This window comes from Mytilus trossulus, chromosome 6, assembly GCF_036588685.1.
Source record: "Mytilus trossulus isolate FHL-02 chromosome 6, PNRI_Mtr1.1.1.hap1, whole genome shotgun sequence".
NCBI classification, from domain to species: Eukaryota; Metazoa; Mollusca; class Bivalvia; order Mytilida; family Mytilidae; genus Mytilus; species Mytilus trossulus.
The window spans coordinates 13,155,721-13,180,468 of record NC_086378.1 but is presented as its reverse complement, the minus strand read 5'-3'; the positions used below and the strand labels follow the sequence as shown (position 1 = coordinate 13,180,468).

Here is a 24,748-nt window from a genome sequence, read left to right as displayed (position 1 = left end):
GTCAAAATAAGTAAAATAAGAAAAAAATACCGAACTCTCATCAAATTTCTTAACGAAAAGTCCAATAGCAATTGGCAAAGTCAAAATCCAAAACACATCAACGGAATAGATATTAACTGCCATATTCCTCTCAAAGAAACAAATTAACCTCCTCGATTGTTTTATTTTCTAAATTAATTTACTTCTAATAATATACCAAAAAATATCTTTTAGGATCAAAAACGTCCAATATCTAGAAGGTATCTAGCAAATGCACAGGTTAATAGTGGAATAAAATCGTTTAATACAATGCATCAATTAATACATGTATGTCCACAGAGATCGATTCTTTTTTAAACTATGGTAATATTTAAGTATATAAATATTTTACCTCGGGTATCCTACCATTTTACATATCACGTGAGCATCATTGATATCAAAACTGTTACCACAAATTGATCCCCACACTCCATTTATATTTAACTGAACTGTCCCTTCAAAAGGTCCCATACCACCAGCCAACCTTATTCCTGTAAAGAAATCAAATTTGTATGTTATATTGGCTTAGCGAATAGCATGTTAACATTACCTTTTTTAAACATAGCATTTCGACTATATCTTCTTGAAAGGGTGAGATAAATCTGAAGTAGCAAAACAGTACACCACGACAACGTAACGGTTGATAAAATATTGCTAAGGGTATTGCTAAGATTTTGCCTTTTTTTTATTTAAAACTTTTGGTTTCTAATTGTTTATGGGTGTTCTGTTTAGAATTTGTCTCCGAAAGTAAATTAATGAAAATCAAATAGCTTTATAATTAGAAAAAAAATTTAAAAAACAATTAAAGAAGCTATTAATAAATAAGATCAATCAAACTATTACAAAGTAAGAAGAAAAGATTGATGGAAAAACTTATTTAATATAAAGAAGAAGAGGATACATGTATTAACTAATATAAACAGAAAAACTATTCGAAAAATTCCGATATAGAAAAAAAAATTCAACGCATGACCGAACAACGCATTTACTCACGAATACACTAGCTTAGCACACGAGCTAATTGTAATTCTAATGCAACAACGTTTGTAACGTTCATTTTGATTGGATAACGTCACTTTCTTACATGGCATCAATTGACAATTGATGTTATGGGACGTACACGCAAGCGCAGACTGCATTAGACAGATTTTAAATACATGTTTTAACATTGTTTTCTGTCAGTTTCATTAGAATGGAGATAACAATATTGCATTTGAAGCTCCGACGGCATCAATTTTGGATTTGATGGTCGCAAATACCCGTTTACTGTCTCCGCTAACGCGTCGCCAGTAAACTTAATTTGCGACCATCAAATCCCCAATTGATGCCGTCGGAGCTTAAAATACAATACAGTTATCTCCTAAGTGTAGTTTGGTTACAAATTGAACATTTTTGATATTGGAATCCTTTATTTAACATTGCAATCAGCTTATCAGTGGATTTTAAGTAGTAATTGTATGAAACTTTATCTCTGTCTTCCCATCACTATTTGTTTTGAGGCTACGTAATCGACAAGGTTTTGACAATACCTTCCATTTATGGCTTTTTTACGAATTTTTCCTTTGATATGGCTGACTGACAATTTCCTTTCTAAGCGGAGTCAAATGATATGAAAACGGAGTCGAGTGACATGAAAATTGTCGCTAGAAACTAAGGGAATTAAGAAAATTGACAACGTCTTCATAGGTAAAATAGTGATAAACAGATTATCATTGGTCATCACAACTCGATTGCTTTTCTCACTTTTGCCGTACCAGCTCAAGCGAGAAAATCAACCTTGTTAAGATAATCAACGATAATAAATAAGTATCATGTGTATATTGTTGTAAGGCGTTAGAGGAGTGAATTAACAGCATTCATTTCACTTGTGAAATTTTTAGTTTTTATTTCACTGATTAATATATAACGATAATTCGTCGCAATCCATGTTGTTCAAAAAACTGCTCACAAGGAAGCTATTAAACCAAGAGTTCCAAATGGTGAAGTTGAAATCATCCCTTCGTAAATTTTACGGACGCCATCATGAGTTGGTTGACCGTTATGGAATAACCGTTTCACAAATGATATCGGATATGTTCCTTACGTCGTAACTACAATCCCCTTCCCTTTCATGAATTTGACCTACCGATTTATACTTTTTACCGGATTTGTAATCACATAAGCAACACGACGGATGCCGCATGTGAAGCAGGATCTGCTTACCCTTCCGGAGCACCTGAGATCACCCCTAGTTTTAGGTGGGGTTCGTGTTGTTTATTCTTTAGTTTTCTATGTTGTGTCATGTGTACTATAGTTTTTCTGTTTGTCTTTTTCATTTTTAGCCATGGCGTTGTCAGTTTGTTTTAGATTTACGAGTTTGACTGTCCCTTTGGTATTTTTGGTTATTCTCTTACTATACAATACAAATCTTTGTCTAGGGTGAAATTGTCTTGAGCTGAAGCGTAACCATCAATAGACTATACTTTTAAGATTTCTATAGAATTTCTCATACTGTGAACATATCTGATCTGATTTGATCTCATATATTTTCTTTTGAAATACTAGTCTTAACATCAGATTATTAACAAGTATTAATTTCCTCTACATGCTAATACACGTATAATCAAAGGCATTATTTTCTGGCAACACTTACTCATAATATCAAAATCGGAAATGGGACACATTATCGATAAAATTATATAGTAGACAACTCGTCTGGTATCAAATGATTATACTTCCGACAATAGTTTTATGTAAGGCAAAAAAAAACGAATGCAACAACTAAACAGTCAAAAACTTTATAAAGAAGTTAAGTTATGAATCAAATATACTATAATTGTCCAACAACAGAATCACTTTCTCCATATACGTATGGTAACATTTCCTATAGAGGCATTTTGAAACAATGAAAATTTGGAAGAGTTTTATGATCATTATTACTCCAGGTTTGTTGTACTATAATATGATTCATAATTACCAATGGCATTTTTTAGTAAGTACTTAACTATCCCCACAAAAGTTCACGTAAATTTTGACGTCGTCATGAAAAATATCTGACGTCATAATGGAAAAGTAAATAACTGATACCGGAAACACCGGAAGTAACTTGCACGAGAAGCACTGTTATGCGTTTTTGCACGAGACGCCCCTGATATAGGTTATCAGACCGGGCTGATATGGGTTATCAGCCTGGGTGTGAAATTATGGCTTGTGTACTTCCGTTCGTTACACATATGCAAAAGCTATCATATTTATAATGCTAAGTATATGATAATATGAGATATCCTATAATGGTATTTAAACACTGACAAAATTAAGCACAATGGTGCTTGACTAATAGTGTCATCTTAACGAAAACAGAATAAATTCATTTATCTTTTTATAAACATTCTAGTTACACATAAATAAAGGCAACAGTCGTATACTGCTGTTCAAAACTCATAAATCCATGCACAATGAACTAAATTGGGCTAACAAACTTAAACCAAGAGAAACGCATTAAATATAATAGGAGAACAACGACATAACACTAAAATGTAACACACACAGAAACGGGCCGAGCATCAGACAGAATACAACGAGAATAACAAGTATAACATCAAAACCAAATACATGAATTTAGGCAGACAAGTATTGTGACACGTCTTTAATCGCAATGTGAATTAACAATAGAAAAAAAGTAAAAAATCGACGCAACTTTAAAATGTAACACATACAGAAACGACATAATAACAATGGCCATATTCATGACTTGATACAGGACATTTTAAAGGAAAAAATGGTGGGTTGCACCTGGTTTTGCAGCATGCCAAACCTTGCACTTTAATGGCAATGTTAAATATAACATTGAAATGATATATAATATTACTGGACCACAATACAAATAAATAGGAGAACGTATTAGACAAAGAAACACATGATTAGGTCCGAGTACACAGTCATCGTCCTTTGATTTTCGTTGTCCACGAATATAGTCCTTAGTGTGGACAGTGTGTTACTTGACAATTTTTGTTATACCCCTTCCAAATTTATATCTCCATGTTTTATGCCTCATATAGCAAGTTGGGGGGTGAAATGACACTGTAAAAAAATTTGGGTCATTAATATTAATGTAAAGTAGTGATCAGGTCCAGCTGAAAAAGGTCAAAAATTAGCACTTCGGAAGCTGTCAAAAGATTTCAAGACCCCCTTAACATAAAATTGTCAATATTTGGAGTTAGAGCTGATGAAGTTTTCTATAATTTTGATATAATTTGTCCCAAAAGTAGTACAACACACTGTAAAAATATTATTGAGAAAGCGCAGGTGGTATTTTTTTAATTTTCATTTATTGTCTAAAAGAAATGCACTACGAAATAACTGTGTACTCGGACCATTAATAGATAACAAAAGACATCAGGTTTAAAATTCAATATGCCAAAAACGCGCCTCCTCTACACAAGACTCACCAGTGACGACCAGATTTAAAAGATCGATAGTGAAAAAAAAAGTTGTACATCACTGAAGATCAAAAGTTGAAAAAGGTTGTTTCAAATACGGCTAAGTTTTTATGCTTGGGATAAGAACATCCTTATTATTCAGAATAATTTAATATGCTATTGCTAACAGTAAATTTTATTAAACGAATATAAAAGATATACATAATGAAATGAAGTATTAACTAATTACAGAAAACAACACCCGAATACATAATGCAAAGAACAACACAGAAAATTAGACACACCCGACTTAGTCCAGGCCTCAACGATATATATCAGACCATTTTGTTACAATAAAAAGTACATACACATTTTCTTTGTTTTTTATGAAATTAGGACACTATCAAAATTGACTCTTGAATTGTCGCCAGCAAAACACACAATAATGAATGAAGCAGACACTGCTTACCTTACCGGAGCACATGTTTGATATGGATCGTTTTGCAATTATAAAGTAAATAAGTAAACAAACATCAAACAAGCTAAATACTACCATTAACGTGTAAATATATTTACAAGTTCATTGAAAGTGAGAACAGGTTGGAAAACAAATATCAAACTAATACACCTACCTTCCACTGTATGACTCCTTTTACTACCTGTAAAATACGACGCACTTTTAACGATGGCTCAACTAAAGCACTTTAAAGAGGAATTCAATGAACATCAGCAACAACATGATATTAGTGTTATGAAGTACGTTTCATGAAATTCGCAATGGAATGTATTATAGAATTACGTATGTTTTTTACAGACAAATTATAGACAAATCCCATCCATTTTCTAAACGATTGACTTTTCGTTTACTTTCTATAATTTCGATTAATTCTTTGTAGGAAGACTTTTGAATTTCCAGTGGGAAGAAAGTGATATACGACTGGTGTTTAAAACTTGATTTATGTCGCTTTAAAGACAAAATGTTATACTCTCTTACAATGTTTTTAAAATGCAACCAGTTTTGAGCTTAATCCCTACTGTTCCGTAAAAAAGGAAGCATTTATAATATTTTTCAAATGCTTGAAAATATCATATTAGCAAAACACAAACAGTATCATCAGTTAGAAAATGGCTGACGCAATGATTAATAAAGAAATATATGAAGAACTCATTTATGACTAATCTAAAAACGAAAAACAGATATAACAGGTAGCAATCAACAAAAACCGCTGACATATAGGTGGTCATATCCACGGATGTCATTTGGTTTATCGAGAGAAATGATCGTAAAAGAATATCTAACGGCGGTGGAGTATTGAGAGACGATCGTAAAAGTTCTGGTAACGGATCGTGAAAGACATTTAATCAAGAAGACATATGAAAGGTCACTAAATATACTAATTTATTTAATTACACAGACACATTTACGACAAAATAAAACTGTATATCAAAATGGTTCAACATTATGATCAGTATGTCAGAAGATCCACTTTCAAAAGAACATAGTTATTACAAAACGACAAAAGGCAGATTGCCTCTCGACATTTCAATGACTTACTAAACTAGAGGCTCTAAAGAGCCTGTGTCGCTCACCTTGGTCTATGTGCATATTAAACAAAGGACACAAATGGATTCATGACAAAATTGTATTTTGGTGATGGTGATGTGTTTGAAGTTCTTACTTTACTGAACGATTTTGCTTCTTACAATTATATCTATCATGAACTTTGCCCATTAGTAACAGAGAACTATATTTGGTAAAAATTTACATAAATTTACCAAATTAATGAAAATTGTTAAAAATTGACTATAAAGGGCAATAACTCCTTAAGGGGTCAATTGACCATTTAGGTCATGTTGACTTATTTGTAGATCTTACTTTGCTGAACATTATTGCTGTTTACAGTTTATCGCTATCTATAATAGTATTCAAGATAACCAAAAACGGCAAAATTTCTTTAAAAATTACCAATTGGAGGGCAGCAACCCAACAACCAGTTGTCCAATTCATCTGAAAAATTCAGGGCAGATAGATATTGACTTGATTAACAATTTAACTTCTTGTCAGATTTGCTCTAGATGCTTTGGTTTCATAATTATAAGCAAAAAACTGCATTTTACCCCTATGTTCTATTTTTAGCCGTGGCGGCCATCTTGGTTGAATGGCCAGGTCATCGGACACATTTTTCAAACTAGATATCCCAAAGATGATTGTGGCCTAGTAGTTTCAGTGGAGATTTTGTAAAAGATTACTTAGATTTATGAAAAATGGTTAAAGATTGACTATAAAGGGCAATAACTCCTAAAGGGGTCAACTGACCATTTTGGTCATGTGACTTATTTGTAGATCTTACTTTGCTGAACATTATTGCTGTTTACAATTTATCTCTATCTATAATAATATTCAAGATAATAACCAAAAACAGCAAAATTTCCTCAAAATTACCAATTCAGGGGCAGCAACCCAACAACCGATTGACCGATTCATCTGAAAATTTCAGGACAGATAGTTCTTGACCTGATAAACATTTTTATCCCATGTCAGATTTCCTCAAAATGCTTTGGTTTTTGAGTTATAAGCCAAAAACTGCATTTTACCCCTATGTTCTATTTTTAGCGGTGGCAGCCATCTTGGTTGATTGACCAGGTCACGCCACACATTTTTTAAACTAGATACCCCAAAGATGATTGTGGCCAAGTTTGGATTAATTTGGCCAAGTAGTTTCAGAGGAGAAGATTTTTGTAAAAGATTACTTTAATTAACGAAAAATGGTTAAAAATTGACTATAAAGGGCAATAACTCCTAAACGGGTCAACTGACCATTTTGGTCATGTTGACTTATTTGTAGATCTTACTTTGCTGAACATTATTGCTGTTTACAGTTTATCTCTAACTATAATAATATTCAAGATAATAACCAAAAACAGCAAAATTTCTTCAAAATTACCAATTCAGGGGCAGCAACCCAACAACCGATTGACCGATTCATCTGAAAATTTCAGGGCAGATAGATCTTGACCTGATAAACATTTTTACCCCATGTCAGATTTGCTCTAAATGCTTTGGTTTTTGAGTTATAAGCCAAAAACTGCATTTTACCCCTATGTTCTATTTTTAGCCGTGGCGGCCATCTTGGTTGGTTGACCGGGTCACGCCACACATTTTTTAAACTAGATACCCCAATGATGGTTGTGGCCAAGTTTGGTTTGATTTGGCCCAGTAGTTTCAGAGGAGAAGATTTTTGTAAAAGTTAACGACGACGGACGACGACGGACGACGACGACGGACGACGACGGACGACGACGGACGCCGGACGCCAAGTGATGAGAAAAGCTCACTTGGCCCTTCGGGCCAGGTGAGCTAAAAATGTAAACAAACTCGATGTTTTCACAAATTCGACTAGATTAACTATGTTTATCAGAATAAGGGCATTGAATTTGAATTAAATAAACGATTCTCATAGTTATTTTGTATAAATACAATCTAAAACTTTGTAAATAAAGAACTATTTACACAAAATTGATTTTTTTGGATCGTGAAAGATCACGTACCGCATTTATGAAGACCTTGAAAAGGATCGTGAAAGATCTGAAGCTACGTAGACGTTCAAATTGTTCTTCCATTTTGTGATAATTGATATTTGTCAGTGGTATTGAGAAAGGCTAAATAGGTCAACATCATCAATAGGTTTAAGCCAACAAGCAAACTGTTGAAAAGTATGGAGGGAGGATCCAAAATTCCAAAAAGTACCAAGAACGACTATGGTAATCCTTAGTTTTTCGAAAAGTTAAAAGTTTTGTAAAATCAAATGACCACATTATTGATATTCATGTCAACTCCGAAGTGTTGAATACTGGGCTGGTATACGAAACGTCCACCAGCAATGGAATCAACCCAGTGGTGTAAATAGTTATCAAATGCATTAGGATTATAATTCAGTACGCCGGACGCGCAAATACATTAAAATTATTATTTGGGCATTTGTGAACATGTTGTTTGTAAAATAGTTGGAAGATTGTAGGATGAAGTTTTTTTTATTGTCACGTGAAGTACTCACTTATCATGAGCTATGGGATACTCATATTTTGTATATTGAATCCTATAAACTAAATTTCCGTCAGACAGGATTCAGTTGACTCTGAATTTGCCTCATTTCATGGACGAAGGTTCATTTAAGTGGTCAAGTCCGTATCGAGGATTCGTTAAGCTTTAGGATAACTGTCTGTTGTTATGATTGTAAGGTGTATAGTTTTGACTTGTGCAAGGTTTCAACTAACATTGAACCCGTTATCATGCATTATTTTGAATATATACCTGTATGCTATAGCGACCAGGTGTTACGTGTATGGTGTACATGTCTGTCTGCATGTTTCTTATATGACCATGATGACTTCAATATGTTTGATTTATTAAATGATAGCAAGATGTCTATGTCTGGCTATCTGTTAGGGGTCATATACTTTTGGCCTTATATTCCGAATCATTTAGCCAAGCATAACTTTTACATATGTCAGTTTCTAAGGCACTGTAAGGATCGGAAGGCATTTATTTGGTGTACGGGATATTTGTAGAGATCTGTATGGCATTGTTCATCTGATCTTGACCTTTTTTATTAAACATTGACAATCTTAAGAGCAATTGACACTTCTAGTAAAACCCTTGATATTATAGACGTTCAACAAATATACTATCATAAGTAATGCAAATTAGACATTACAGCATTTGCGCTTTGGTATTCTATAGTATGTACTATATAATAGTTAAATCAATCCTTATGTTGTTTATAAAGAATTTAAAAAGTTCTGTTGCATAAAATGTTGGTTATCGTTCAATCCAAAACTATTTTTGCTATGATTTTTTGTTTGATGGATAACATTTCGGTTTAAACGTTGCATATCCATATTATTGGCTAACTAGTGTCGGTCTGCCTGAAGTGCAGAAGACCGATTCACAGAGCTGAATCTTTCACGCTTATTTAGACACGTCATTAGTTGGGTTTTTTTTAACTTTCGAGGTAAAGTGTTGAACAGAAAAAAAGATGAAAGCTTTAATGTGCATCCTTATCAAAATAGTTTCAGGCATCAAACACTTTCAGATTTATCAAATGGTAAAAGAAATACTGATTTCTGATTACAAGTACTAAGTATGGTCACGCATTTTCTTTCACGATCGAAATAATACGTCGCCTGATCTTTCACGATCAATTTTGATGGAAAATCAACAAATTCAAGGTTTTCATAAACAAATTAATGCTTTTAATGGAAGAACATACTTTAATTTTCCTGTACTATCAGATACACCAAAGATTAAATTTCAGATATATCATAATATTCTGAAATATGACCATTATAGGTATAAAAAGCATCTTATTTGTAATTATTTTCATAGACACGCATTGCGCCTTTTATCTTTTTTTCAAAAAGCGCTTCATATTTTCTTTATCTTCTTTCACAGTTATATTGAGGAAGATGAACCATTTAGACAGACATACTTTCTTGTTCGGATTTGTTCCGTGTTTTGAAAATTAAGCGATTTTTTCATAGATTCTGAACTAGAATGTACATTAAATGTCTTTCACGATCCGTTTCCAGAACTTTCACGATCGTCTCTCAATACTTGACCGCCGTTAGATATTCTTTCACGATCATTTCTCTCGATAAACCGAATGACACCCGTGATATTGAACGAGTTGGAATAAATACTGCGTAAGATGGATACAAAAAGTACACAAATGTTTAAATTGAAATCAAAACGTGTATTTAGTTTCATTTGTGATTCTAATATAACTAACTCTAGAAAGCGCATTCCCCCTTGAAAATATTAAGGTAGTTTAGGGGTATTGAAAAAAAATTGGGTCACCGCGCTATTTTTCAAGATACGGGTTGTTCAAAATTGCAAAACAATGCTTAAATTGTTCATGAAAAAAAAACACATGTGTGTGCATAGAAAGAAATCTATGAGAGAGAATTTTGAAGAAACAAATTATGAGAAGATAGGTTTTATTATAAATAAAAATCCAAAAATGGTGTCATAGAACTTGTTATCTTTGCTACAAGTAACAAATGAAAATTTCTCTATAATATCATGTCCAATATAACTTTTGTACTTTAAGAGTTACCTCTCTTTACATGACTAATTTGAAAAATTAGTTTTAAAAGCACAAATATTTGGTATCTGTTTAAACATTTTTGATAATGCAATGAAAAACTAAGTTTTCTTTATATAAATGATAAGTGTAACCAATAAATTGCAAATATGTCTCCAAATATGCAGATTTGGGCAAAGAACTAGACCGATAATTTCCTGTAATTGTGCAACTCAAGATGACGAGATACCCATGGACTACTTAAAGTTAGTATAAAACAAACAAAAAAGATAAAATAAAATAAAAAATCTATAACATCTATTGATCGTTTATCACGAAAATCAAAAGTTATGGCAGATGTTGTTGAATATTTGAATAAAATAATAGAAATATCTGATTTGCTCTTTATAAAGTATCTATTGTTGTATAACCACAAACGTAATTTAAAGATTATGACTACGCATATTTTTTTTCGAATGTGGTCATAGAAATAACAATAGTCCATCCAAGCGACTAAGTAGTAGTAAATGATACAAACAATTCCCCCTTCGACTGGACTGTAGGTCGCACCCTTTATTTAAATAGACATGAAATCCTTGTTTTTTTTTCATCGTTTTTGAACGACAAAAGGTGTCAATGTTAAATATATTAAAACTCTAGAGAGAATAATTTCCCGCCTATTTTTAATGGTATATCTCGAAAACTAGCACACGGACCCCTAATTTGTTTTTTCTCTTTTTATTTCATAATTTATATACTATCAATATATAATAGTCATTATAAAAGCTTTAACAGAGTAGAGAACATCCTTAATACTACAAGACTGGTATGACAAACATTAAAGAAATAATTCAATATTGTTGGAAATTTAGACATGGCCTGGGCCGTTATATTTGAATTTTATCCTGAACGTTAGCGAAGGATAAAGTTAGCGAATATCAAAGCCCAGGTCATTTGTAAATTTCCAACAATCTATGGCTTCCATGAATTATATCGATTCTAATAGGACAAAAACGGTCATTAAACTAGAGGCTCTAAAGAGCCTGTGTCGCTCACCTTGGTAAAGATGTGTATTAAACAAAGGAAGCAGACAGTTCATGACAAAATTGTGTTTAGGTGATTGTGATGTGTTTGTACATCTTACTTTACTGAAAAGTCTTGCTGCTTACAATTATCTTTATCTATAATGAACTTGTCCGTGTAGTTTTAGTGGAAAATGTTAGTAAAAATTTACAAATTTTAGGAAAATTGTTCATTTTTACTTATTTTTGAGTCTTAAATTGCTGTACATTATTGCTGTTTACAGTTTATCTCTATCTATAATAATATTCAAGATAATAACCCAAAACAGCAAAATTTCCTTAAAATTACCAATATAGGGGCAGCACTCTAACAACGAGTTGTCCCATTCATCTTAAAATTTCAGGGCAGATAGATCTTGACCAGATAAACAATTTTACCACTTGTCAGCTTTGCTCTAAATGCTTTGGTTTTTGAGTAATAATCAAAAACTGCATTTAACCTCCATGTTCTATTTTTAGCCGTGACGGCCATCTTGGTTGGTTGGCCGGGTAAAAAAACACAAACTTTAAATTAAATACATCAATGATGATTGTGGCCAAGTTTGAATAAATTTGGCCCGGTAGTTTCAGAGGAGAAGATTTTTGTAAAAGATCATGGATATTTACGAAAAATGGTTAAAAATTGACTATAAAGGGCATTAACTCCTAAAGGGGTTAACTGACCATTTTGGTCATGTTGACTTATTTGTAAATCTTACTTTGTTGAACATTATTGCTGTTTACAGTTTATCTCCATCTATAATAATATTCAAGATAATAACCAAAAACAGTAAAATTTCCTTAAAATTAACAATTTAGGGGCAGCAACCCAACAATGAGTTGTCTGATTCATCTGAAAATTTCAGGGCAGATAGATCTTGACCTGATAAACAATTTTATCCAGTCAGATTTGCTCTAAATGCTTTGGTTTTTGAGTTGTAAGCCAAAAACTGCATTTTACCCCTATGTTCTATTTTTAGCCATAGCGGCCATCTTGGATGGTTGGCCGGGTCAAAAAACACAAACTTTAAACTAGATACATCAATGATGATTGTGGCCAAGTTTGGATTAATTTGGCCCAGTAGTTTCAGAGGAGAAGATTTTTGTAGAAGAACATGGATATTTACAAAAATGGTTAAAAATTGACTATAAAGGGCAATAACTCCTAAAGGGGTCAACTGACCATCTTGGTCATGTTGACTTATTTGTAAATCTTAATTTGCTGAACATTATTGCAGTTTACAGTTTATCTACATCTATAACAATATTCAAGATAATAACCAAAAACAGTAAAATTTCCTTAAAATTACAAATTTAGGGGCAGCAACCCAACAATGGGTTGTCTGATTTATCTGAAAATTTCAGGGCAGATAGATTTTGACCTGATAAACAATTTTACCCCATGTCAGATTTGCTCTAAATGCTTTGAGTTATAAGCCAAAAACTGCATTTTACCCCTATGTTCTACTTTTAGCCATGGCGGCCATCTTGGATGGTTGGCCGGGTCAAAAAACACAAACTTTAAACTAGATACATCAATGATGATTGTGGCTAAGTTTAGATTAATTGGGCCCAGTAGTTTCAGAGGAGAAGATTTTTGTAAAAGTTAACACCGGACGACGACGGACGACGACAGACGACGACGGACGACGACGGACGAAGGACGCCAAGTGATGAGAAAAGCTCACTTGGCCCTTCGGGCCCGGTGAGCTAAAAACTGAAGCGAGGGTGGGTATGCTGTGTGTGTGGCTGTTCTTTTTTACTCCCTGTTAAAGATAAAACTCAAATATCTTAATAAATATGTAGCTTGCGTTGGTTATTTCGTGAATAACTGCTAGCAAAAAACTTTTGAATTCTTTAAATTCTCAAACCCAACATTTGCCATGTTTTTCTCGTAAGCTTCCGTCACAAATCAAAAGTTGATATTTGTAACTAAGGAGCCGCCATGTTGACTTGATGAAATTAGTAAAGATGCGAATAATGCAATAGAATATATAATAAAAAAAAACCTACCCAAAAAATCAGTTTTAATACAATATCATACGAATTCCGATGGTTCATGTAACAGAAAACTTTCAACTTTAGCGGTTTCATTTGTATGACGTCATGTTTTTGAAATGTCTTAAATTCGCCAAAAAGATTAATAGACTTTCGCGGAATTTTTTTTTTTTATTTTGTTGATTTTCCCGAGCTCTTGTACATTACTTCTTTTAATTTTGCATACGAATAATAATAAAAGTTATTTTGTCTTATTTAAATTGCACTTTTTAAAACAATAAAATCGGCAAATGGTCTGCAAATAGGCTCCAAAACATGTAGATTTACGTGGGAAGTATATTGTAACAGCCACTATTATGTATATCTCTGAGTCTACGCTAAGTTTATTGTATCGATAATGTTATCACAGTGTTGTTTGCAAAGTTTAAGAAGCACGTCATATTAGAATTGTTGGTCGATTCGTAGTCTTTTGCTTGCATAAATAAAAGTGAAAATGATTCGTCCATTCAATAATTTACATCGCTTTAATTTAAGAATTCCGTTACCGACACAAAAAAAGAATCGATATACATGTATGCCACCTTGCTATAATCTTCCGGAATAACTTGCATGGAGTGGAGTTTTCGGGTTTTATTTTATCTATAAACTTTTCTTTCCATTTTTAACAAGGATATGTGTAGTAAAAGCTTACTATACTCATACATTTTTAGTTAATTGAAATTAATTAAGTATGCGTTTTGATGGTATGATTAAATGATTCTCTATTTCTGAACAAATATTTTTACTACTACTTAAAATTGGTGTTAGTATTCTCAGTTATGAGATGATATATGCTTACTTAGGCAGGCAACTCCGGCATCCTGAGAATGATAACAATTTGTTCTGTACCACCCATCTGAGTTGCAGTTGTCAATATTCGTCTCATTACCGGTGCAATGTAGGTAATCTAACAAAACAGAACCATCTGCCTTTCCGAAATGAGCACCTATAAATGCCTGCACTGCCCTAGAAATAATAGGATTATGAATAAATAATCTTGATAAATTTACTAGGTGTATTCAGACATAAAATCACTTTTCTATCTGTCTAAAAAGAAATCAATATATAAAGGATGGACTAAATAAATGTGTTAGAGGACATTCTTTATACTGTTCCTCTTTTGTACCATATACTTGAATGATTATTTGAATACAAATAAAATGGTCAAATGTCACGTTTAATTTTGAAAAAAAAATTATGCCCCACCTACGATAGTAGAGGGGCATTATGTTTTCTGGTCTGTGCCTCCGTTCGTCCGTTCGTCCGTTCGTCCGTTCGTTCGTCCCGCTTCAGGTTAAAGTTTTTGGTTGAGGTAGTTTTTGATGAAGTTGAAGTCCAATCAATTTGAAAATTAGTACACATGTTCCCTATGATATGATCTTTCTAATTTTAATGTCAAATTAAAGTATTGACCCCAATTTCATGGTCCACTGAACAAAGAAAAAGATAGTGTGAAGCTCAGGTTAAAGTTTTTGGTCAAGGTAGTTTTTGATGAAGTTGAAGTCCAATCAACTTGAAACTTAGTACACATGTTACCTCTGATATGGTCTTTCTAATTTTAATGCCAAATTAAAGTATTGACCCCAATTTTACGGTCCAGTGAACATGTAAAATGATAGTGCAAGTTGGGCATCCGTGTACTATGGACACATTCTTGTTATAGGTGTGCATGTAACACAAATTCAAGATAGACTCTTGAATTTAAAAAGTCGATATAGGATGAACGGATCATATAAACCGGGGGGGGGGGGAAATATGACACAAGCCCAAACAAAAAATAAAACAAGTCTAAATTGAAAACTACGTTTAAACTTATTATTGCTTTGGAGAAAAAACATTAGGGATCGAAACGGTATTTGGAAGGCCATATAAAAAGTACCCTCATTTTTAGATAGACTCTTAAATTTAAGAGTCAATATAGGATGAACGGATCATATAAACCGGAGGGAAAATATGATACAAGCTCAAACGAAAAAATATAAACGAGTCTAAATTGAAAACTACGTTCAAACCTATGATTGCGTTGGAGAAAAACAACAATTTTTATGCGTGTGCATGTAAAGCAAATTTCGTCGCAGAAGGGTCTAAATACAGCACAAACAACATTTTCTATAAGACCAAATAAGTAAAAAAGTATATTTAAACAAAACGCATTTGACTAACAGTTCGAACAACTGATGTTCTGAAACCCTTCTGATTGCAATTGGCGATTGCCAAATGAAATTGATCACGAGATGTAACAAAATGGATCTTAATACAAATTAAATACTAAACAGAAAACGATAAATGTGTGGCCAAGATGGTATGCCACAAACACAAGGTATCAATATTTCTTTTGTACACCAGATCTACATTTTGATATGTCTTTTCAGTGATGTTAGGGATCAAAACGGTATTTGGATGCCATATAATTATATATATATAGAAAGAGAGATATAGAACAAACAACATTAAAATAGACTAAAAAGTAAAAAAGTATATTTTAATAAAACGTATCGGACTAACAGGTCGAATAACTGATGTTCTTAAAACCTGCTGACTGCCATTGGCGTTTGCCAAAAAATTAAGCATAAGATGTCACAGAGCGGATTTTTATAATATAAAAATTCCAAACCAAACAGATAGCAATAAACTTGCGGCAAGAATATTATACCACAAACATGAGGTGCAAAAAATTGTACACCAGATCCGGATTTAGACAAATAAAGTCTCTTCAGTTATGTTAGGGATCGAAATGGGAATTTGGAATGTCATATAATTTACCTCAATTTAGAATACACTCATGAATTTTGAAGAGTCGAAATAGGATGAACGGATTTAAATTTAAAACAACGCTCAAACCTATGAATGCGTTGGATAAAGACCGTTATTTTACAAATTTCGTTGTAAAGGGTTTAAATTCAGCACAAACAACATTTTCAAAAGACCAAAAAATGAAAAAAAGCATATCTTATCAAAGCGCATTTTACTAACATGTAGGACAACTGCTATTCTTAAATATAGAAAAAAAAGAGACGTGGTATGAATGCCAATGAGACAACTGTCAAAAAGGACCAAAATGACACAAACAATGCAACTAAAAGTCACCGTACGGCCTTCAAAAAATGAGCAAAACTTATACTGTATCATCAGATATAAAAGGCTCCGAAATGACAATGTAAAACAATTCAAACGAAAAAACTAACGGCCTTATTTATGTACAACAAAATGCTGACTGCCATTGGCGATTGCCAAATAAATTGACTTCGAGATGTAACAAAAGGGATTTTTATATATAAATGTAATTTCAAACAGAAAACAATAAACTTGCGGCAAAGATATGTTTTAAACTAGCAAATCATCTGTGTTTGAATTAAATATTTTTTGTTATTTTATACGAATACTCTATATCCGAAAGAAAAATGGAAAAAATGCATGCGTGAAAAAACATCCTGCAGCCAAATAAATCCACAAATAGGAAAAAAATCTTGCATTTTTTTCTTTTCTAAATCTTAGCAAAGTTATCAAGTTTGTTCCAAAAGCATGTTGTTGACTTTTTTATGTAAACACTTTTTCTGAATTTAAAGTCTTCACTTCTACCTATTAATATTCCTATTATATTTTTAAATATAATAATGTTACAGTAAACACATAATTCATTAGTATACCTTGGGTATCCTGCCATTCTACATATAACGTTTGCATCCCTTAAATCAAAAGCGTTACTACAAATTGTTCCCCACACTCCATTAATATTTAACTCCACAGTCCCTTCGTATGGTCCTGTACCACCAACCAACCTTACTCCTTTAAAATGTCAAACATGTAGAATACATAAAAAAATGGTGATTTGAAATATGCATAAACATATGTGGATCATATCACTGTGACACTTAGATAAATTTCAATCAGTGAAAAATCAAAGTACTATTTAGTCTGTGGATAGCCTTTAAGATGACGTCTTGCCATATAACGTATTATTTATAAAACTTAACAGATAGAATTATCTTTTTAACAGACAAATCGAATAATAATACATTCCATGAGATGATTAGAAGAAAAACATCATTTCAAGTAGGCCTATCGTGCATATAGTCCTTGTTTTTGAATTCCCCTTTTTCGAATAGTTTTCAATGTTTCATTTATATTGATTACAGACTAATGAAAGGTGAGATGATAATATCACTGTTCCACTAGAATCATTGTATACTGATAATGCAATGGATGTACTATTAAAAATATCATGGTACATACCTTTTGAAACACGTATATATCAGGAGTACAATGTAGGTAACACAGTTTAAAGGGGAAAAACCTAGCAAACTACAGTTCTTAAAATAAATCTGCAGGTTTTCCAAGCGAACAACGGATCGTTGTTGTTGGCAATTGATACGATTTATTATTTTCTTAATTGAGATATACGTGCTCGTTTCTAAGGGATAACTATAACCAGGATCCTATTAGACGGCGATTTTGTAATATTTGATAATCAATGTAATTCTCAATAATACCACATGGTGTGGATTTTAAAATTTACAAAGTTACAAAAACAAACATTCTCTTCAAAGTATAAGAAATTCACAGATGTCTATATAAACCACGATTTATTGCCGTGTAAACCAAATAGTCCACAAAACCCTTTTTCAAATTATTTAAATATAATCTACCAGCAATAAAAATTAACTAAACGTATTGTATTTTTTTTTAATTACGTTGACGCCTGGACTGATTCGGTTGTGTCTATTCTGTGTTAAACTTTAAAAGCATTATGTATTCGGGTTCAGTTTTCTGTAATTAGTTAATACTTCAGTTTCATTATGTATATCTCTTTCATATTCATTTGTTAAAATTTACTGTTTGCAATAGCATGAATTGTTCTATATAATAAGATTGTTCTTATCCCGGGCATAAAAACAATGCCGTATTTGGCAAAACCTTTTCAACTTTTGATCTTCAGTGCTGTACAACTTTGTACCTTTTTCACTTTCGATCTTTTATATCTGGGCGTCACTGTTGATTTTTGTGTGGATTAGGCGCGTTTTTGGCGTATTGAATTTTTAACCTGATGCTTTTTGTTATCTATTAATCATGTTTTTCTTTGTCTAATATGTTCTCCTATTTATTTGTATTGTAGTCCTGTAATATTATGTTGTCATCTCAATGTTATATTTAACTTTGCCATTAAAGTGCGAGGTTTGGCATGCCACAAAACCAGGTTCAACCCACGACTTTTATTCCCCTTTAAAAGTGTCCTGTACCAAGTCAGGAAGATGGCCATTGTTATATTATTGTTCGTTTATGTGTGTGTTGCATTTTAACGTTGAGTCGTTTGTGTTTTCTCTTATTTTTGAGATATTGAGATAAGACGTGGCACGGTACTTGTCTATCCCAAATTCATGTATTTGGTTTTCATGTTATATTTGTTATTCTCGTGGTGTTTTGTCTAATGCTTGGTCCGTTTCGGTGTTATGTCGTTGTTCTCCTCTTATATTTAATGCGTGTCCTCGGTTTTGTTTTTTTGTCCATGGATTTATTAGTTTTGAACAGCGGTATACTACTGCTGCCTTTATGAAACTATCAACTGCGTCTGTATGTTAGAGAAAACTAGATAGGAACTAACCACCTTAATAATGCTAGTTTGCTGTTTTAACGACAGGCTTTCTGCTATGGTAACTTCACGATTTTAAATACCCCCTTCCATACATCGAATTTAATTGGTATCAAAGTTTTTAAATCTTTTACGAATGACGGGTGTTTATTAAATCTATCACATAGCTGAGCAGGTGACGATTTTTTTAATGTCCTCCTCTCGTAAAGACCAATCAAAAATCGATTATTTAAAAGACAAGGAATTGAATTCACATATGGTAGTACTGACCAGGATAAATTTTACTGGTGCAATGAAATATTCACAGTGAATTTAGTCTTAAAATACATTTCATGAGAGAATTATCTTAAAATAGGACTATGATAATTAGTAGACAGGGAAAGCGTCACTCGTGTTTTGTGGTTCTTTTTCTGACTTTTTCTCCTAATTTCTTACATTCTGCTTTTCTAAAAAAAATTTCCTAAGTTATAATGTAATGAATATACAATATGAGTAAATGAAATTAATTCTTAACCAATGAAATCAAAATATTCACAGAAAGGGAAACTTGTCATGTCCCTCCCTTGAACACGGCGTAAATTTAAGTTTTCAGTTAGGACTTATTGAAATCTTCTTGGAGTGTATTTCATGTGTACTTCATTCAGCTTGAATGCTTCAATTACTCATTATTATAACAGTTCTATCATAAATGAGTGACATTTACAACCATTGTTTTATTCATTGTCTTGAAATATTTAGTTTTAAAATGAGAGTTATAAACTGACCAAAAAATACTTTATAGATAAAACAAAAAGATCTTAAGAGCTATTTCAAAGGAACCATATCATAAGAATAAGAAGATGTTATAATAGTTATAGGTACCAGCATTATAATTAAGTATGCCATACGCGCGTTTCGTCTACATAAGACTCATCAGTGACGCTCAAAATAGTTATAAACCAAACAAATACAAAGTTGAAGAGCATTGAGGATCGAAAATTCCCAAAAAGTTGTGCCAAATACGGCTAAGATAATCTATGCCTGGGATTTACCTTCCACTGGTTCTAATCCATGTCCTGTAAAACGTGAAATACAAGAATACATATTTTTTGGTTATTCTGCCTAAGAATAAGATATTACAACCAAAACAAAGATCTATGCTCTTTTTTTTTTTGTTCTCGTAAATCGATCATATGAACATTGTAGACTAATTCGTTTCAATAAATGTGCACTTGGTCATTACAGTTTATTTATGGGACCTTGAACAACTTTTAAAAAAACCCACAGCAACAACCTTAATTGCATTAGCTTTAAAGGTGTCTTTTATGTTTTATTTCAGTGCATAATAGTTATATTGTCAATCTGTACAGTGTTTTATTTAACATATTTAACCATCTTTTGATCATCATACTTACTGACACAGCTAAGACCAACATCACTGTGATAGTCACAGTTTGTTTTAAACCATTCGCTTGAAGGACAGGTACCAATATCATTCTCATTGCCAGTGCATCTTATATTATTCAACATTATGCGTCCACTATTGCCGCTTGAAAGGCGTTTTCGGTTAAATAGAGCTATTACTCTGAAAGAAAATATCTTAAATCTCTAAGACTACGGAGTCAAATTTTAAGAGACTGTTGGGTTAAGTAAGAATCAGAAGATACACAACACACACTTCATCTCGTAACTCAGTATTATAGATGTCAGAAGGTTCATAAAGGGGTGGAATTAAAAAGTTCTAAACCTTATTGGTTTGGATGCAAAAACACCAATTCTACTTATATTATATGATATTATATTGTGATTCATTGTAAAGATGTCATAGATATATGCAAAAAATAAAACAAATGAATAAACAAATCCACCAACAAATTATTCTTAAAATAAGATCATGTAAGACTACCGTTGACATTCACGAATTACACTATTTCTGAACTGATTTAAATGGTTTGGAAATCATTACAAAAAACTAATAAAATTTCTATCTTAATAAATGTAAGTGTTAAGTGTACAATATGTAATGGAATTTGACCATTATAAGAGGATGTTGATATGTTATCTTGTACAAGCAAAAAAATATCTAGATGACTCTCAAATTAGTCTGGTGTACTAATGAGACAGTTCTCCGTGTTAGGATAAGGTATGATGTCCTTGCGGTTAAACATCAACCTGTTGACTTTAAACAAATCCTTGTAGCACTCAAGTTGGGCGAGTATCAAACTATAATAAATGAAACTTGTACAAAAGTCTGGACAATTTATAGTTTGTATAATAATGTACAAAACATGCGCTTCTGTTAATTCAATATATATAGAATGTATAGATGTAGCTGTCTTGTATATTTTTCAAGAGTACCTATGACGGCATTCAATAGTTTCTTTATAGTTCAGTTTTTTTGTGTTTTTTTCTTTTTACTTGATTTTCTGTGTAATCAATGTATGTTTCTCCTTTGAATAGGAACTCGAAGGAGGCCAAACACAATTCATGCATACAAGATTGTAAACTTTCTCTGACTGATTTTGTTAGCTTTTTCAAGAAAGCATTCGTGAGAAAATTTGTTATAGTACCTTTATATGAGTGGTTCAAAGTTTAAAAAAAAAAGAAAAAAACACATTTACAGGATAGAAAACGTATTTGAGACTGACACAATAAACACATATTTTTGTCGCATATTTTGTCTTTCCTTAAATTGGTTACTTTTCAGATTGAATTCTCAAAATAATCGCCTTTTTCAAATATCTGTAAATTAAAATTTCTATATTTTACCGAAGAATATGTTCTCCTGTGATATTTTACGGATCTTTTGCTCAACAATGAGTCATATTTAGCACATTCACCGAATCATTTTAATTCAAAGAGGTAACTTCTATTGTCCGTGATTATTTTTACATTGGGAATGTTATGCCTTTCTTTTTATAAAGAATATCAGTGTTGTACTGCTCTTGTTAAATATTTGTGTCATTTCGTAAAAACAAATCTTTTCTTTTCATTATCAAATCATTTTACGTCCTATACTACGGAAAACATATTAGATATTTCAAATACCTCTGATATCCTAACATATGACAAACAACTTTAGCGTCATTTAATCTAAATTCACGATAACATACTGTTTCCCAACTACCATTGTGGTTTATTTCAAGTCTTCCTTCCCAAGGACCACGGCCTCCAGATAGCCTAACATCTGTAAATATTTGAAAACGATGGGATATAATAAGATCAGGTCTTGTGTTCTATTGTCAATTGTATTGATAAAATTTGATAAAAGAGAAGATGTGGTATGATTGCTTCTGATACAACCGTCTACAAGAGACTTGAATGAAACAAAAATTAACATTTATAGTTCACCGTACGACATTTAACAATGAGCAAACTCCATACCGCATAGTTAGCTGTAAAAGGCCCCGAAACGATAATGTAAAACAACTCAAAGAAAAATAACGGTCTACTTTATGTACAAAAAAACAGATAATAATTCATCAACAAAGTATGTTGTAGTTATATTCTAAATTCTTAAGTTTAGAATAAAACAGTTATAGTTGTTTTGTGTTGGTTAGTTATGACTCTAGTCATCATGATGGTATTTCAGTAATACATTTGGGATTGTATCATGTAACATCTAGTCTATGGTCCATTTATCTTTTGTCTTTTTTAATGGTACTAATTGTATTTTGTCGAAATCTTATTCTTATTCTTATTCTTATTCCCTCTCCTTTCACGTAGAAGACATTTATTTTTCAATAATCAAGTTCTTTTTTATCATTATGACTTGAACTACACAAATTTAGTATGTTTTAACTAACTGTGAATTGTTTTCTGTTTATGCATTGGTTAATTTATTTACATAAATGAATAGTTATATCTAAATTGTAAGGAGTAGCTAAATTTGATCCTGTGTATATTTGCTTAGTATAAAACATTTGCAACAAAACTAAGAGAAAAAATCAGCAGCATAAACAATTCATAAAATTAGGAAAACTTACTAGTAGCATCTCCTTGTGTAAATAACCACAGAACCATTAATATCAGTACCATTGTTTCTCTGCATGAATATAGATAAGAGCAAGCATATAACAGATCTACATGAAGTACGTTAATTAACATTTTAAATTTCGTTAACTTGCTAAAGTTTTCAATCATCGATACTAAGAGGCATTCCTGAGCTTTTTCGCTCTAAATGAAAACATATCACATTAAGCCGAAATGGGCATTTAAGTGAAAGAAACACTGCAACTATTCCGGTACTGGCATGAGCATACGGATTTTTTTCTGTTTTTAAATTTGCTGCTACAAAATATTAAAAATTATTATAAATTACGGAATGTATCTCCCTCATGCAAAGATCTTATTCCTTTCATGGATTTGGCTATACTTTTTGGAACTTTTGGATTATAGCTCTTCATCTTTTATATAAGCTTTGGATTTTACATATTTTGGCCACGAGCATCACTGAAGAGACATGTATTGCCAAAATGCGCATGTGGTGCAGGAAAGTTGGTACCGTTAATGTTATTACATAAGAAAACAATGATATGAAACTAATTAACAATTTCACATAAAGTATTAAAAATACGAGATCTATAAATAGCCTGTCACGTCTGGTCTGTGTATCGATCTATTATATTAAGTCCTTTTGAAATTATTTTTATATTTGTTCTAATGTTGTACTGTTATACCACAGTCATACATCATTGTACATGTTGTAGATAAGGGGGGAAGCAAGCCTGCTGACTAATTTTACCCAAACCTCATTATGTATGTGACTGTACCAAGATTTTATTATGCTTCAGTCGGCTGCGAACGTAGCATATACACTACTTTAGAAGGTTAGACAGCTAATTGATATCAGCTGTGATGTACATCTGGCATACTTGTTTGAGCTGCATATTAAAGTGGAATAACACATATATCCTTTTTAAGGATAATAACCATGATAAAGAGTAATTCACGTGTAAACAAATGTATGAAGAAAAAATAAAATCTTCAAATATTCAGATTTGGACTTCCTTAACAAACAAAAAAAGCATTACCATAAACAACGCAAGTTGAATTTTTTTAGATACTAAGGATTTTCTACCTCAGGCATAGATTAATTACCTTAGCTTTTTTTGGCAAAACTTTTAGGAATTTTGGTCCTCGATGCTCTTCAACTTCGAACCTTATTTGGTCTTTTTAACTTTTTTGAATACGAGCGTCACTGATGAGTCTTTTGTAGACTAAACGCGCGTCTGGCGTATATATACTAAATTAAGTATTGGTATCTATGCTGAGTTTATATATACATTATTCAAGTATTGTAGGAAAATGTCTCCTTAGCTGTATTTGGCAGAAACTTTTGGTATTATAATTTTCAATGCTCTTACGTTTCTTAATTTTCTTTGGTCTTAAACGCGTCTCTGTTGAGTCGTTTGTAGACAAAACACGTGTTTGGGCAGATGATCTTTATCCTTGTATGAGTATAATAAGTTCAATCCTTTTTAAGTGAAAAAATTAAGGCAACATTTAACATTCAAATATGTCGTTCTCCAAAGTATATATCACCATTAGCGAAGGATTTCTCATTTTTCGGTACAATTTACCTCA

At 32.2% G+C, this 24,748-nt stretch overlaps 1 protein-coding gene across 1 annotated transcript; it reads right to left on the bottom strand.

Moving 5' to 3' along the window:
• Positions 1-366: 366 nt before the first annotated feature.
• Positions 367-23,200, bottom strand: LOC134722327 (scavenger receptor cysteine-rich domain superfamily protein-like). Its single transcript, XM_063585936.1, has 8 exons — positions 23,149-23,200; positions 22,211-22,349; positions 20,578-20,747; positions 20,215-20,238; positions 17,244-17,382; positions 14,396-14,562; positions 5,048-5,074; positions 367-509 (listed from the first exon to the last, which is right to left on the bottom strand). Exons 1-8 carry the CDS (start codon positions 23,198-23,200, stop codon positions 367-369), a joined length of 861 nt encoding a protein of 286 aa, XP_063442006.1.
• Between the last annotated feature and the right edge of the window lie 1,548 nt (positions 23,201-24,748).

What these genes read in the sequence shown, in the direction of transcription:
- LOC134722327 (XM_063585936.1), bottom strand. Translation starts at nt 23,200, where the DNA reads ATGGTACTGATATTAATGGTTCTGTGGTTATTTACACAAGGAGATGCT. An exon ending in TACACAAGGAGATGCTACTA is followed by an intron (nt 22,350 to 23,148) that starts GTAAGTTTTCCT and finishes AAATATTTACAG; the next exon opens with ATGTTAGGCTATCTGGAGGC. An exon ending in AGAATGGCAGGATACCCAAG is followed by an intron (nt 14,563 to 17,243) that starts GTATACTAATGA and finishes TATTATTTCTAG; the next exon opens with GGCAGTGCAGGCATTTATAG.